The sequence below is a fragment of the Mastigoproctus giganteus genome, chromosome 9, assembly GCF_048544385.1.
Source record: "Mastigoproctus giganteus isolate SK-2022 chromosome 9, ASM4854438v1, whole genome shotgun sequence".
Lineage (NCBI taxonomy): Eukaryota > Metazoa > Arthropoda > Arachnida > Uropygi > Thelyphonidae > Mastigoproctus > Mastigoproctus giganteus.
In genome coordinates, this window is record NC_143583.1 from 168,816,995 (window position 1) to 168,831,450 (window position 14,456).

At 34.6% G+C, this 14,456-nt stretch overlaps 1 protein-coding gene across 3 annotated transcripts in view; it reads right to left on the reverse strand.

Annotated features, from left to right (window-relative positions):
• LOC150080879 (N-acetylgalactosamine-6-sulfatase-like) overlaps positions 1-14,456 on the reverse strand; it is a 241,365-nt gene that overhangs the window by 164,762 nt on the left and 62,147 nt on the right. For all 3 annotated transcript variants that reach the window (XM_090381786.1, XM_090381785.1, XM_090381784.1), the window contains one exon: positions 10,655-10,757. In XM_090381786.1, the coding sequence (XP_090237912.1) occupies positions 10,655-10,757 (103 nt within the window). The remainder of the gene's footprint in view (positions 1-10,654; positions 10,758-14,456) is intronic.

Below are 14,456 nucleotides of genomic sequence, written 5' to 3' on the forward strand. Positions count from 1 at the left end.
GTAACATACTAAAGAAATCTAACTTTGAATTTTTTTGAATACGGCCACTATACGGGAAAAGGTTGGACACACCACTGCAGTAGAAGGTGGGCCAGAGCCCACTGGGAATACACCTTGATCTGCTCACTGTTGACCAGGTGGTCGGATAGGTTTTACCAGGTACCACTAAGTTGTAGAATAGTAATCCCATTAGCTCTCTTAATTCATGCAGCAGCACTAATTGCCTAAAGGCCAGAAATGCGAACTGTGCGTACCGAGTTAATTCTCTCATAATCCGTTCGCTATATGAAAATTTCTTCGCTCAATGGAAACTATTTGAAATGTAACTTTCAAGGGAAATTCAAAATGATTCGCTACAAAAGGACTTCATTAAAGAGAGGTCCAACTGAGTAATTTAGAATTCTAAAAATGGTTATACAGTTTTATATAGAAAATATCTTAACAATAGACAGTGAAAAATGCAAATTTAGTTAAATAATTTTAAGCTTATTTGAATAGTAGGTAAACATGTGAAACAAAAAGTTACAGATATATTACAAATTTCTGAGTGCACTCCATCCAAATGTCACACGTCACTGTTAATAAAGGTGCCGGTATGACGTACCATCCCAAAAAAAGCACTGGTAGGATCTCTCCAGTTATATTAAGGAAGGCAGCAAAGGAAGTAAGCAAAACCTTAGCCATTATTATGAGACCATCCTTGGATTCAGGGGAGGTCCCCACGGACTGAAGAAGTGCAAATGTATCCTCAATTCACAAAGGGGTATCAAAGGATGACACAAACAATTACTGGTTAAAGAAATAATGCAGGATCATCCAGACAAGACTGCAGTTATAGTTCAGATACAGCTTGGGTTTGTTGAGGGAAAATCTCACCTGAGCAATTTGAATGGATACTACGACAAAAGAAACTGGAGGCAAAAAATAATTTTAATATCATATACTTGGACAAGTGCAGAGAAGGCCAATGAGATTTGTGAGGGAAACAAAGGGGTGTTCTTACCAAGAAAGGCTTAAGTTCTGCAAATTGCAGTGTCTGGAGACTAATCACCTGCAAATTGATCCAACTGAGGTGACAATTGCAGACTAGATGTCATCCTTTTTGAATTTTAACTTTGTTGTGGCACACTATAACCTTGTTGTTTTTGTGCTATAAAAAATCAAAAGTAGAACAGATGTGCAGAAATTTGCCTTAAGCCAGCAAGTGGTTGATTGCTTATTACCTAGTTGATTACTTAGTCATTATTACCACTTCCTCAGAAGACAGAAGTACGACCTGTGAAGAAATAGCCAAAGAATCTAGAATGCCGAAATCATCTACTCACAAAATTTTAACTGAAGTGTTACACCTTGCACTCGCCAGTCGAGGTTACACATTTGTTGTCAGATGAAAACGAGCAAAGTGTAAAGAAAATGCAATGCAGTTACTTACATATTACTGACAAGGTGCAGAGTTTTTAAAATGTATCCACTGATGAGACATGAATACGTGACTTTGGACCTGAATTAGAGTCACAATCAACTCAGTGGAAGCATCCAACTTCACTAATCCCTCTAAATATCACTGGCAATAATCAAAGGTGAAACAAATAGTCATCATAGACTGATTATGAGGGCATTACTGTTGCTGATCACGTACCACTTGGAAGATCAGTAACTGGGGACTACTTGCAACATTTCTTCACCAGAAATTATGCTCCATAACAGCACAAAGTCTCATATCACAGAGACTGTACAGCTTGTTTTCACTAATTACAAAAACAATACCTCAGCACCTTTACATTAGATAACAAGTTCTCATGATTATGATTTATTCGCTAAGCTCAAGGAACCATTGTGCGGACAAAGCAATGGTTCAATCAGCTTAACTTCAGCAGACAGCTAATCAGCATTCAAAAATTACCGGAACATTGAGAAGCAGCCATAAGGCATGAAGGAGACTACATAATGTTTTTAATATAAATTAAGCTTTAAAATAAAAAATTAACTGCTTCTTTTTATGCATTACTCATAAGTTCATAGCTTCCAAGCTATAATAATTATGGATCATTTTTCAACAGAAACAAGCTACTTAGACAGTTCACTGGCAAAAGCCCATTTCACACTAGGGCCATCCATTGAAACAAAATATTTTTTGCAAAAGAAAAGAGGACAACACTTTTGGAATTTGTCAAGCAAATTTTCAGCTCTTGTGTGGCCCAGGAAGACAGAAGTAAGATAACAGGTGCTTACTCTATTGTTGCCATAATTCCAATACTTCAAAACAATATTCATTTACTCATGCTTAGCAACTTTGTTAAATGCTTAATCAAAACATTTCATAAAAGAAAACATAAATGTCATCTGTTACAATTTGTGTGAAGGAGATAATCTCATACTGCAATATTAAATAGAGGCTTCTGTGAGCTGTTGTGGTATCATACTATTATTAATCATTCTTCTAAATATTTATTAAAAATCTCAAAAACTGAATGACATTTATCCCATCACTATTCTTAATATCCCAAAAATCTCTCCTGCTTGAATACAGCAGACTCTCAATTTACCAGGACACTTCAAAACACCAAATTGAAAAAAAAAAAAAACCAACCAGAAATCATAAAATTAAAGTAATAACTAGAATAGGTATAAACATATGTTTTGCAGCAAAGTCATAAATAAGGGACAAGAAGCGGAATTATAAGTCAGCATTGGAAGATTTGTGTGCCTATTATCTTGCAACCCCCGCTGTCTTCACACCTGCCCCTCAAAAAAAAAAAAAAGAAACGAAATGTTTAGTTTTAATGTGTCGGGTCGATTGTTGTGTTCTGTCGCACTGCAAAAGGACAAGTTTTGTTTCGTTATTTATGTCAGGAATGTCGAAATTTTTTTTTTATAGTAACTTAATTAATTTATTTATTTTTTGTTCAGAAATTGAAAAAATGATGGGCAAACATAAGGGTTGTGCTTTAAATTAAACAAAAACTTGAAATTATTCAAAAGTTTGAAAACAATGCATCCGTTAAATCTCTAATGAACCATAATAATGTTGGTGACCAGACCATATGTGACATTGTAAAAAATAAAGGGAAGCTATTAGATTTAAAATGAACATCGTAAAAAATAAATGCATCTCCAATACGCAAGTAGCGTGTGGTAAGTTTTTCATTTTTTATCTATTACTATACTTTTTACATAGGTTGCTGAACATTTCTCAATACATTTAAGTCCCCGACTTATGTAGCTTCGGACTTATTTTGTTTATATGACTGAAGATTTCAGTGAAGGGGACACACATTTCACCATAATAACATAAAAACCCACAGAATTCCAGTCATCGGTATCATCGCAAATGCAAGAAGATCAAGTTTACCGTTTATAATGAACTACACTAACAGAAAAGCCCAATAACCCAGAAAGTGCAAATTGTTTTTATTGTTTTATGGCAGTGACCTCCAGAACTTTAGTAAAATGTGAGCTCACGTGAGGTGATAATAGTGAGTTTTCGCCTTAACCCTGCCATAAAATGTGTGGCTTTTAAAATTTTGACATATCAGGGATATAGTAGCAATATTTTAGCATTAGCATTAGTAGAGGCATATGATGCAAGAAAGCAAGCTTATTCAGCATCAGCCAAAAAAAAAAAAAAAAAAACCAACAACTACTCCCATTTCACCCCTCCGTTCGTTCGAAATACCTGTCCAGCTGAGCCTTAAATTTATTTAGGCTATCAACTTTAACAACAAGCGATGGGAGTCTATTCCACAAACCAACTGCCCGCTGACTAAAGGCAAATTTCCGCACATCTATCCGACATCCGTCCTTCCTCAATTTGAATTTATGCCCTCTCAGGTGATTATTCTGAGCAAGAGGAAGAATCCCATCGGCATTGAGCATGCTCAAGCCATTCAAAGCCTTATACACCTCTATCAGATCACCTCGCCGATGCCTAGTCTCCAGGCTCTGTAATTTGCAAAACTTAAGCCTTTCTTCGTAAGAGCAACCCTTTGTTCCATTCACTAATCTTGTTGCCCTTCTCTGTACTCGTTCGAGCAGCTCTACATCCTTCTTGAAATGAGGCCTCCAGACCTGTATACAGTACTCAAGGTGTGGCCTGACCAATGCCTTATACAAGGGAATAATCACATCCTTATCCCTGCTAGAAAAATTCCTGTATATCATTGACAAGACACCACGAGCTACTCTTGCAGCTCGTCTGCACTGCTCAGAGAACTTCATATCTGCCTGCACAATTACCCCCAGATCCTTTTCATTCTCTACCACTGTCAGCGTAGTACCACAGAGTTGATACGTTGATCTGGGGTTACTGTTTCCCATATGTAGTACTTTACATTTGTCAATGTTAAACTTCATTTGCCACCTCTCAGCCCATCTGCTCAACCTTTCCAGATTCCTGTTGCAGCAGCATAGTATCAGTAGTGTCCTTAACAACCCTGCCAACCTTGGTATCGTCTGCAAACTTGGACATTAAGCCTGATACACCATCATCAATATCATTTATAAATACAGAAAACAACAATGGACCCAACACTGAACCCTGAGGAACTCCACTAATAACATTAGTCCACGTTGAGCAGTGTCCATTGATTACCACTCTCTGTCTTCTGCCACTCAACCATCCCTTTATCCATAGCAGCAATTTGCCTCCAATGCCACACTGCTCCAATTTGTGCAGCAGTCTTCCATGCGCAACAGTATCAAATGCCTTTCTAAGATCCAAATATATAATATCAAAGTTATTCCCTGCATCCAGTTCTTTTGTGACTACATCATAGTATCCAATCAAATTGGTCAGACAAGACCTGCCCTTAACAAAACCATGCTGTGTCTGAGCTATAACTGAATTCTTGTCCAGATGATCCTGCAGTGCTTCTTTAACCAGTGCCTCCATTAATTTTCCTGGAACAGAAGTTAAACTAACAGGTCTATAATTACTTGTGTCAGCCTTTGATCCTCCTTTGTGAATTGGGGTTACATTTGCACATCTCCAGTCCATGGGTACCTCCCCTGAGTCCAAAGAAGCTCTCATAATTATGGCTAGGGGTTTGCTTACTTCCTTTGCTGCCTCCTTTAATATAACTGGATAGATCCCATCCACCCCTGGTGCCTTTTTTATGTTTATCCTCAGCAATTTCTCCTCCACTTTCCTCTCAGTTAGTAGAAAATAATCTAGCTCACTGCCAATGTTTACTTCACCTACGACATTCCCCTTCCTGAATAACTCCTCATGTGTGAATGTAGATGCAAAATACTCGTTTAGATTGTTAGCCACCCGAGCAGGATCCTCAACTGTTGAACCATCAACATCCAGTGGACCAATCTGATTCATCCCTTTCCTTCTTGAGTTTAAATAGGTAAAGAACTCTTTTCTGTTTTTCTTTGCGTCCTTTGCCAAGGATTTCTCATAATCTGCCTTTGCCTGCCTAATCTCCTTTGTGACTTGGTTACAGACCAACTTATATCTATCATAGGCTTCCATGTCACCCATTAATTTGTATGTATCCCATGCATTTTTCTTCTCTGCCATATGTCTCATTAGTTCATCTGACAACCATTTAGGCCTGAACCTTGAACAATATTTCTTGGTTGGTATGTAAAGCCTGGTAGCTTCCAAGATTAGTTCCTTGAATGCTTCCCATTTTGAATTTGCTGTTGGTAACATCATCAGTTGGTCCCACTGTATAGAATTTAAATACTGTCTCAGACCATCATAGTTGCCTTTACGAAAGCAAAAACCCTTCCCTTTGCCTCTGACGGTAGTTACCTCCTTGAGTAAATCCCACTTCAGCACACTGTGATCACTGCCACCCAGTGGTTCCTTTATCTGCAGATTCCTAATGCATGAAATTTTATTTGTCATTCCTGAGTTACATAAAACTCGACTGCGTAAGAAGTCCTGGAATGTATCTCTTACGTATGTCGGGGATTTACTGTATTTTTGAATTAACCAGGAAATCGATTATCCGGGAATTTTTTTTTTTACCATCTATCCCGGAAAATCTAGAGTCTACTGTATTTTCACCAATAACAAAATTACCCCTGAAAACTGCACTTTATATGAAGCACAAAGTGGAAGTCCAACCTCTTCATTTGCTTTTCTTTAGCAGAAGGTATAGCCTTTCTTGCATTAGCAGATGTTTCAGGAGCAAAAGCAGAACTGAAAGTCCATCTTGAATTTGTTTCTTCTTCTTCACTAACCATTCCACCCAAAATCAAAATAAGTCTTCAGAGACATATGAAGGGGTATCAAAAAGTTCTTACCCTAACCTAGATAAAACATCAGGAAGGAAGATGCCATTTTTAATATAAGTTGTCAACATATTCAATAACTAACATGTGAAATTTCATTCCTTTAGGTGATCATACACCACAGGTGGAGCCTGGAATCTGAGGAAGGACGGTATGATTGACAAAGTGGAGTATCGAGCAGTGATCAAGTTCCTGCATTTGCAGGGCAAGGAAGCTCAGGAAATTGATGAAGAAACAAAAGCTGTTTATGGGCAGAATTGTCCATCCTACGTTACTGTAAAAAAAAGTGGAAACGTTTGTTCCAGTGCAGTCATACAAGTGTCTTTGACGAGTCAAGAGAAGGAAGGAAGGCCATCAACATCCACAGACAGTGAAATGGTTGCAAAGATTGAGCAGCTGGTGCTGAGTGACAGACGTGTGACAATTCATTTCATCGCAAATGCAGTGGGAATTAGTTATGGGTCCACCCACAGCATTTTACATGACCATCTGCACATGTCTAAGGTCTCCGCACGATGGGTTCCAAGATTGCTGATGCCTTTGCAGAAGAAATGTCGAATGCAATGTTCTCAGCAACTGTTGTATTTGTGTAATGTGGATGTTGAGAACTTTAAGGTGATTCCACCCTATTCTCCTGACCTCGCACCATCAGACTTCTTTTTTTTTGAGAAATGAAGAAACCGTTGCATGGACGCCACTTTGATTTGTCTCAGGAAGTCATCGATGAAGTGGAATCGTGGTTTCAGAAAAAAAGTGCAGACTTTATGATCAAGGCATTAAACAACTGATCCATAGATGGGAGAAATGTGTTACTATACATGAAGAGTATACAGAAAAGGATTAAAGTTCCTGTGAAGTTTCACCTTTCTATGGCTATTATTTCTAAGTAAGGGTACGAATTTTTTGATACCCTCCTCGTACAACCCTGTGTTCCATAATGGTTTTTTTTTTTTTGAGCTGCACATTTGGAATGTTTTCAAATTTTCTAATAACTACATGATGATTTATTAAGTTACACATATTATAAAATTCAAATACTTTTTTGCAGACTTTTACACTTAGCTTTTGCATTATAACTCTGTTCTAATCATGCAGACTACTCTGGATTCACATATGGGTTGATTCATGTGGGATTAAATGGAGTTTGCTAAACTGCCATGTTCTTTGGCACAAAAGTCCTCAACAAGGCCTAGTGTTGGATTCACTAATTTTTATTTTTTTTTAGAAAAATATGAATCAGTAAAATCAACAAATATGCCTCTTAGAAATCAGAATTTTTTTTATCAAAACAAATCTTAGTGATACCACACCCATACTCACAAGCAGCAAGCCTCTGAGGGAAATAGATTTTCAAGTAAAGAAAAAAAAAGACCAATGCAAACCTTTTCTAATAGTTGAGAAGAGACCAAAGTGTGGTTTCCAATATTTGAAAAAGGAATCGAAACTTAATAATTTTCAAGAGAAGACTCATTCTGTATCATTAAAACAGCAATAATTGACAACAGATACATAAGTAATATTCAGATTTTTCTGGAGATTTCCAAGACTGTGATTAATCAAGTGGTGTTGCAAACTGTATATACATATCAGCTGTTACAAGTCCAAAGTGCTGTTTTAAAACAGTGCTAAGTAACAAAAAAAAAAAAGTCAGAATGTGTAAGAAATCTGGTTTTTAATGGTTTTTGTATGTAGAATGTAACATAGATATTTTGTTCACTTGGAGACAGGATGAAACCATTTGCTGAAATACAGAAAAAATTAATACATAAATGCAACAACCATCATGAAAGACAGTTCAATTGTCACTGTGAACAGAATTGATATGATGCCTCTTATATTTAAATTTTCAAATAAATAAAAGATGAAGACCTGAGGAAGCTATGACATTTATTTCTAGCAGCATTGTAGAGAACTTTAAAAAAATTAATGTTAATATCTGCATGCATGTTATGTTATATTTAAAAAAAAAAAACTTATGCTTGATGTGATGTTTAGCTCCTATGAACTCAGGAATGTTGAAGTGCAAATGTCACTCCTAAAATGTTTATGCTTTGTTTGTATATATCAAAGTATATTCCACAGATATACCAAATTGTATTTAGATATCTGTGTTTACTAGAGCTTATTTATTTCTTTAAATGAAATCCATGTCTGTCTCTGAACCCTGTCAAGATTACACGGTCAAACAACTGAACTTGTATATACTTGAAAATTAAGTATTAAAGTGAAATTCCAGGGATTCTATTACAACAATCACTGCCATACAGGAAACTTTGGAAATGCCTTTCACAAAAGTTTTAAGATTAGAAGTAAATAATGTTTGCCAAGTAAATAATAAATGACTCCAATTTAATTTAAATAAAAATTACTAGGTTAAACAGTGTAGCAAAATTTAACATACAGTTGACTGCATGACATTACATACAAGATAGTGTCAACTTTGCAGCATTTTTTCAACTCTATTCATTCCTCTAATTTTAAGACTTCTGTGGCCAAAATTATGAGTACAGGACGATACATACAAGATACTGAAAACTGTGTATAAATTGTGCTCTATTCAATAGCTTTCTCTAACTTTTAAGACTCTGTGGTAAAAATTATTTCAAAAACACTGAGTAATTCTGGAGTTAACAGAATGATTTAAGTGGAAGTTAGAAAGAAATAGGAAATAGTTAATAAAAAAAATTTCAGCCATCATAAAAATGATGGTTGAAATAATCTGCACACAACCAAAAACAGGTTAATGTAGTCAATGTACATGCCAAAACCCAAAATACCTACTTCAAATATTTTATTAGAGTTATCAGATTAATCAGTTAATTGGATATTGATATTTGAGAAGATATTGTCCTTAAAAAAAAAAAAAAAAAAATTTAAATCCTCTAATATATGAATTTTTTTGTTCAAATATAACGAAGGAAACGAAGATTATACTAGATTATGCTTTGTACAGAACTTTTCATCAGATATGACTATCAATTGCTACAACAGCATTTCATTGTTTCTTTTTGTGATAAGTTTATTGAATTACTGTATTTTAACATGTTATTGTTGTTAAAATGATTGCAAAATTGCTTTTTTTTTTTTTTTTTTTTTTTTTGATTTGGTAGTTGTTGGCGCATCGGCTTCTGTGGCCATATTGCACCTCCCAAGGTTTTTGCAGTACTTTGATCCAAGCCCGAGGCGGGAATCGAACCCGCGACCTTTGGGTTGCCAGGCAGGTACTTTACACACTCGGCCAGCCCGGTCGGCTGCAAAATTGCACGTATATTTCAATAATAATTGTAATTATTTTTATTCATATTTTAATAATGCCTACTAATAATGTTGCAATGCACTGTTTGGTTGGAATCAATAAAAAAAATACATAAAGAATCAGGTTAAGTACAAGCAAGAATATTTCAGTTGTGGGCAGAAAAAAATAAAAAGTCTGCAAAAATGCAACATAAATAAATTTCTAAAAATGCTAAGTTATCAGTGGAATAGTAGTACATTGTAAGAAGTAACGAGAAGCTGATTTATAATGATGGTAAGTGATCAATATATAAAATATAGACAACTCAAAACTGAAATGCTTAAAACAGAATTAAAAGTGTGTGGAGGGGGGGGGGTTCCCTCTTCAACTTCAATCAAACTTAGTGATATTATTTCTAACTCTCCACTGTGTTCACACCTTGTTACATCCATTAATTACATTCCTCCATTCTTATCTGTATAGATATAACTATAATCATAGCTTTGAAGCATAATTTTCTACTGAAAAAAGTGTCAGCCCCTATGCATTAAAAATTACAAATAATTTAGACAACCACTCACAGCATATTATGTCAATACAAATGCAAAATATTTAAAATCAATACTTTTAAAATATTTAAGATAGGAGTGAGTTCGAGTGTATGTGCATTTCATAAAATCATTTGTAGTGCTCTTGAAAAATAATGAGAACTACAAATTTTACTATTCAGCAAAAGTTCTTTTCAAGATTTTGTAGTGATAATTACAGGTGTATATGGCAACTTAAGGTTAAAACGAACCCAATACCATAAGCAGGTCAACAACTAGTATAAGTAGTTATACTAGCTGATGACCTGTGGATATATAAATTTTCATGAAATGAAACAGTGTAAACACATCTGCATATTATTTCTGATATTTGTTTATTAAAATTAAATTATGAACGACTGCATATAAATAAAGATAAACCGCAATTACAAACAAAACAAAATGCAATTACTGCAGCGAGTGCTATCTGGTACATCACTTACTGCAATAATTGTTTTATTAAAATTTTAATTTTTATTAAATTTTGCTTCCATAATTTTTTTGTTTGTCTTGTTCTCTAAATTACTCAATAAATTGTGTAGAATCAGATAACTATTATTAAAAGAAAAAACAGATTTCCTACCACTTTCCAATGATCTTATTAGAAAATCCACCCCCCTTTAACACTTCTGATAAAAGAATTTCTGAACTAGATATGCCTCCCATTATATTTTGTGGAGTGTAAGCTAAAAAAATAAAAAAGAAAAAGGATCTTTGCAAATGTTTTATTTATCACTAACCAGAATATAATATAAAATTCACTATAGGTCATTTAACACTCTAATTAAGGTATTTACCTAATAACAAATATTATATGAAAGTACTCGGATACAAGAGAAAATACAACTCTGACTTACAGAAGAAATTAACTCGACAGAAGTGTTGTGGGCTTCATAGACCCACTTGAAATATATCTGTTGTATGTTAATCACCAGTTCAAAATTAGTGCTCGCCCTCTATTTAGCTTAAATATAGACTAAGTTTTCCTTGAGTAGTTTCTTAATGACTCTGTCTAGACTGTGTTTAGGCATAGCATTAGTAGAGGCATATGATGCAAGAAAGCAAGCTTATGCAGCATCAGCAAAAAAAAAAAAAACCACTCCCATTTCACCCCTCCATTCACCCCACTCATTTAACCCCACAGTCATTAAGAGAAATTGGCAAAACATAGTAATACATGTACATGATGGGGCAGTTGAATTTTCATGCTTTTAACAATTTTATGAACTTGAAAATGGAAGTGCATAATAGTTGTTTATGTTCATAGTTTATTTATGTTCATAGTGTTTTTTAACAATGGAATTTATTAAAGATTTTGTTTTTCTTTTTGAAAAAAAGTATAAAATTTTTAATTTCAATTTTTCTTTAAAAAAAATACATTACCGTATTTTCCGGCTTATAAGACGCGGTTTTTTTTCGCGAAGAAATACTCGGAAAATCACCCTGCATCTTATATGGTCAATGTCGGATTAGGCCTAAAGACTACCGGCAATGCATTTTCGATGACGCAGTGCCGGTAAACTGAGTTCTGAAAACTTCCCTTTGAAATTCACACCAATTTTACTTAAGATTTATCTGTTGAAATATATTTTTAACAATTATCAGTGGTTACAATCTATGGCAGGCCTGGGCAAACTTTTTGGCTGAAGGGCCACATTAGGAATTCAAAAAGAAGGCGGGCCGCACGTAAAATACTATTTTTAGATATATATTATTTGTTATCATGAAGAAATATAACATAAAAAAAAATTATTCTCTAACAACCAAGAATTTAATGAGATGAATGGAACTGTTTTACATCTTTTAACATTTTTTTTTTAATTTCGGGTGTTAATTTTGTACTTGAGATTCTTAAAACTGCTCGTAAATGTTCATCGGTGATGCTTGATTGTAAAGAATTTTTATTTAGATTTATGATGAAATATGTTTGTTCACATATGTAGGTTGATCCAAAAATAACCAACATTTTTCGGGCAAAATCTTTAAGTTCGTCGAATTTGTCCGAATTAAGAATATTGTAAAATTTACAGATTTCCTTACGACAGTGCAATTCCCTTAAATCGGTATCACACTGCAAATTTATAATCTGAAGTTGTAGTTCACTCGGTGCACTATCAATTTATATTGAAAATGGGTCGCGCACTATTGCCAAACTTGTCTCAATTTTTCGGAAGTCGCCAAATCTTCGTGAAAAGTCGTCATTCAGTGCGTTGATAATTTCACAATATTTTTCAAATTTACTTTCTGGAATCTTCAGCAACTTCATGGTTGGAAAGTGGTCTACTTTGTTAATCAATAAATGTCGAAGGAACAACTGGAGTTTTAATTGAAATCCATTCAAACTTTTTACAATATCATGGGCGTATAAATATTTTCCCTTGTAACATGGTGTTGAAAGTATTTAAGTGTGTCACGATGTCCAGGGTAAACGCAGAACCACAAATCCAGTTATTATCAGTTAATTCGGGAAAGTCCATAATATTTTTCAGTTTTAAAAATAGAACGAAGTCTTCTTTAAGATCTCATACTCGTCGAAGAACTTTTCTTAAGCTAACCCATCGAATTTGGCTATGATAAGGAATATCTGTGTACTCGGATTCAATATCTTGAAGAAAATTAACGAATTGTCTGTGTTTCAGGCCCCTTTGATCGTATTAAATTTACTAGTTTAATAATACAAGATGTGACATGTTCAACTTTTAACACATTTTTACATAATACTTGTCGATGTATAATACAATGAATTGTAATTAAATTATAATCAGGATAAATTTCACAAATAAATTTTATCCTGAATTTTCTTTAACACTCCAACATTTTTACCTGTCAAACTTAGTGCTCTGTTAGTTGTTACGCTTACCATTTTGTTCCATTGTAAATTATATCTTGTTAAGCATTTTTCAACTTTTTCAAATATATCTGCTCCCGTTGTTTGGTCTTTAAGAGATTCCATTGAAAGAAGCTCTTCAATAATTTCAAAATTAGAGGTACATCCACGTATGAAAATTAATAACTGTGCAGTATTCTTTTGGTCGTTACTTTCGTCAAGAGCTATCGAGTACCATGCTATGGATTCTAATAATGATAATAATTGCTCATTCAAATTTGTATCGATACATTCAATTCTTCTTACTACGGTTCGCCGAGATAATCTTATATTCTCAAATTTGTGTTTAATGTCAGGACATATAATTCCACAAGCTTCAGTCATACATTCTTTAATATGGTCTCCATCACAAAAAGGCTTGTTGCTTTTTGCAATTATATGAGAAATAACAAAACTTGCCTCTACAGTAGCTTCTTGTTCCTTAGTTAGCCGCGTAAACACATTTTGTTGTCTAGATAAATTTTGAATCAATCTATCAGCAGTTTTCTTTCTCGCTTCCGGAGTTAAATTGGCACCATATTCGGAATATTTAGTAGTAAAATGTCTTTTAATATTGTACTCTTTTAACACTGAGACACTCTCCCGGCAGATGAGACAAATAGGCTCGTTATTTATGTTAGCAAAAAAATATTTTGTGTTCCACTCTTCATTGAAGACACGATGCGCTTGTTGAATTTTTCGTTTTTTATTCATTTTTAAAAGGGCATAAATATTATTTTTATCGCTACTGGCACCAAGATGATAACCGAAGATAATGCAAAAAAACTAACCGTCAGAGAAAACAGATTGGGACTCGGGCCGGTCAGCAGTCCTATCCTATTACTCCGCCACCGCAGCAAAACTATTGTCGTCATCACCGGTTGTCTGTTACCGTAGTTTCGCGCGGTTAGTTTATAATCGCAAATTATACCATTATAAAAGCGCCCGTTGGCTTGCTCCGATTCGCGCACAATTTCAAATTCTATCTCAATTTGAACAATACAGAGATGAAAAAACAATTTAAAAGTCGACAAATTCTATAATGTATTACATAATCAAATTTATTTTTCAAAAAGGTGTCGCAAAAGGCACAAAATAAGTAAACTTTTTTCGAAAATACAATTAAAGCTTGCGGGCCGCACAAAAATGTGCAGCGGACCGTAGTTTGCCCGGGCCTGATCTATGGCAACAATACATACCAGTAATCTTTTTTTCGTGGAAAATTTGTTGAAATCTGCGTGATATGAATCTCACAATCAGACGTAAGTAAAAACTTGTTTCATTTTCCCATGTGTTTGCTTCCTCTATAATATGATCTCGCGCTTTTATGGTATTCCTCTATGATCTCGCGCTTTTATGGTATGGTGGGCTAATCAGACTGGATCGGGATTTTTCAATTCCAACCGTCTTTTACAAAGAGAAAGTGATGCCCGTATTTGTCTTAGGGTGAGTAAGAATTTCTGTTACGTTACTTCTGTCAGCTTTTTTCAGAAACAAACATTTCATTATTGGTTGAACA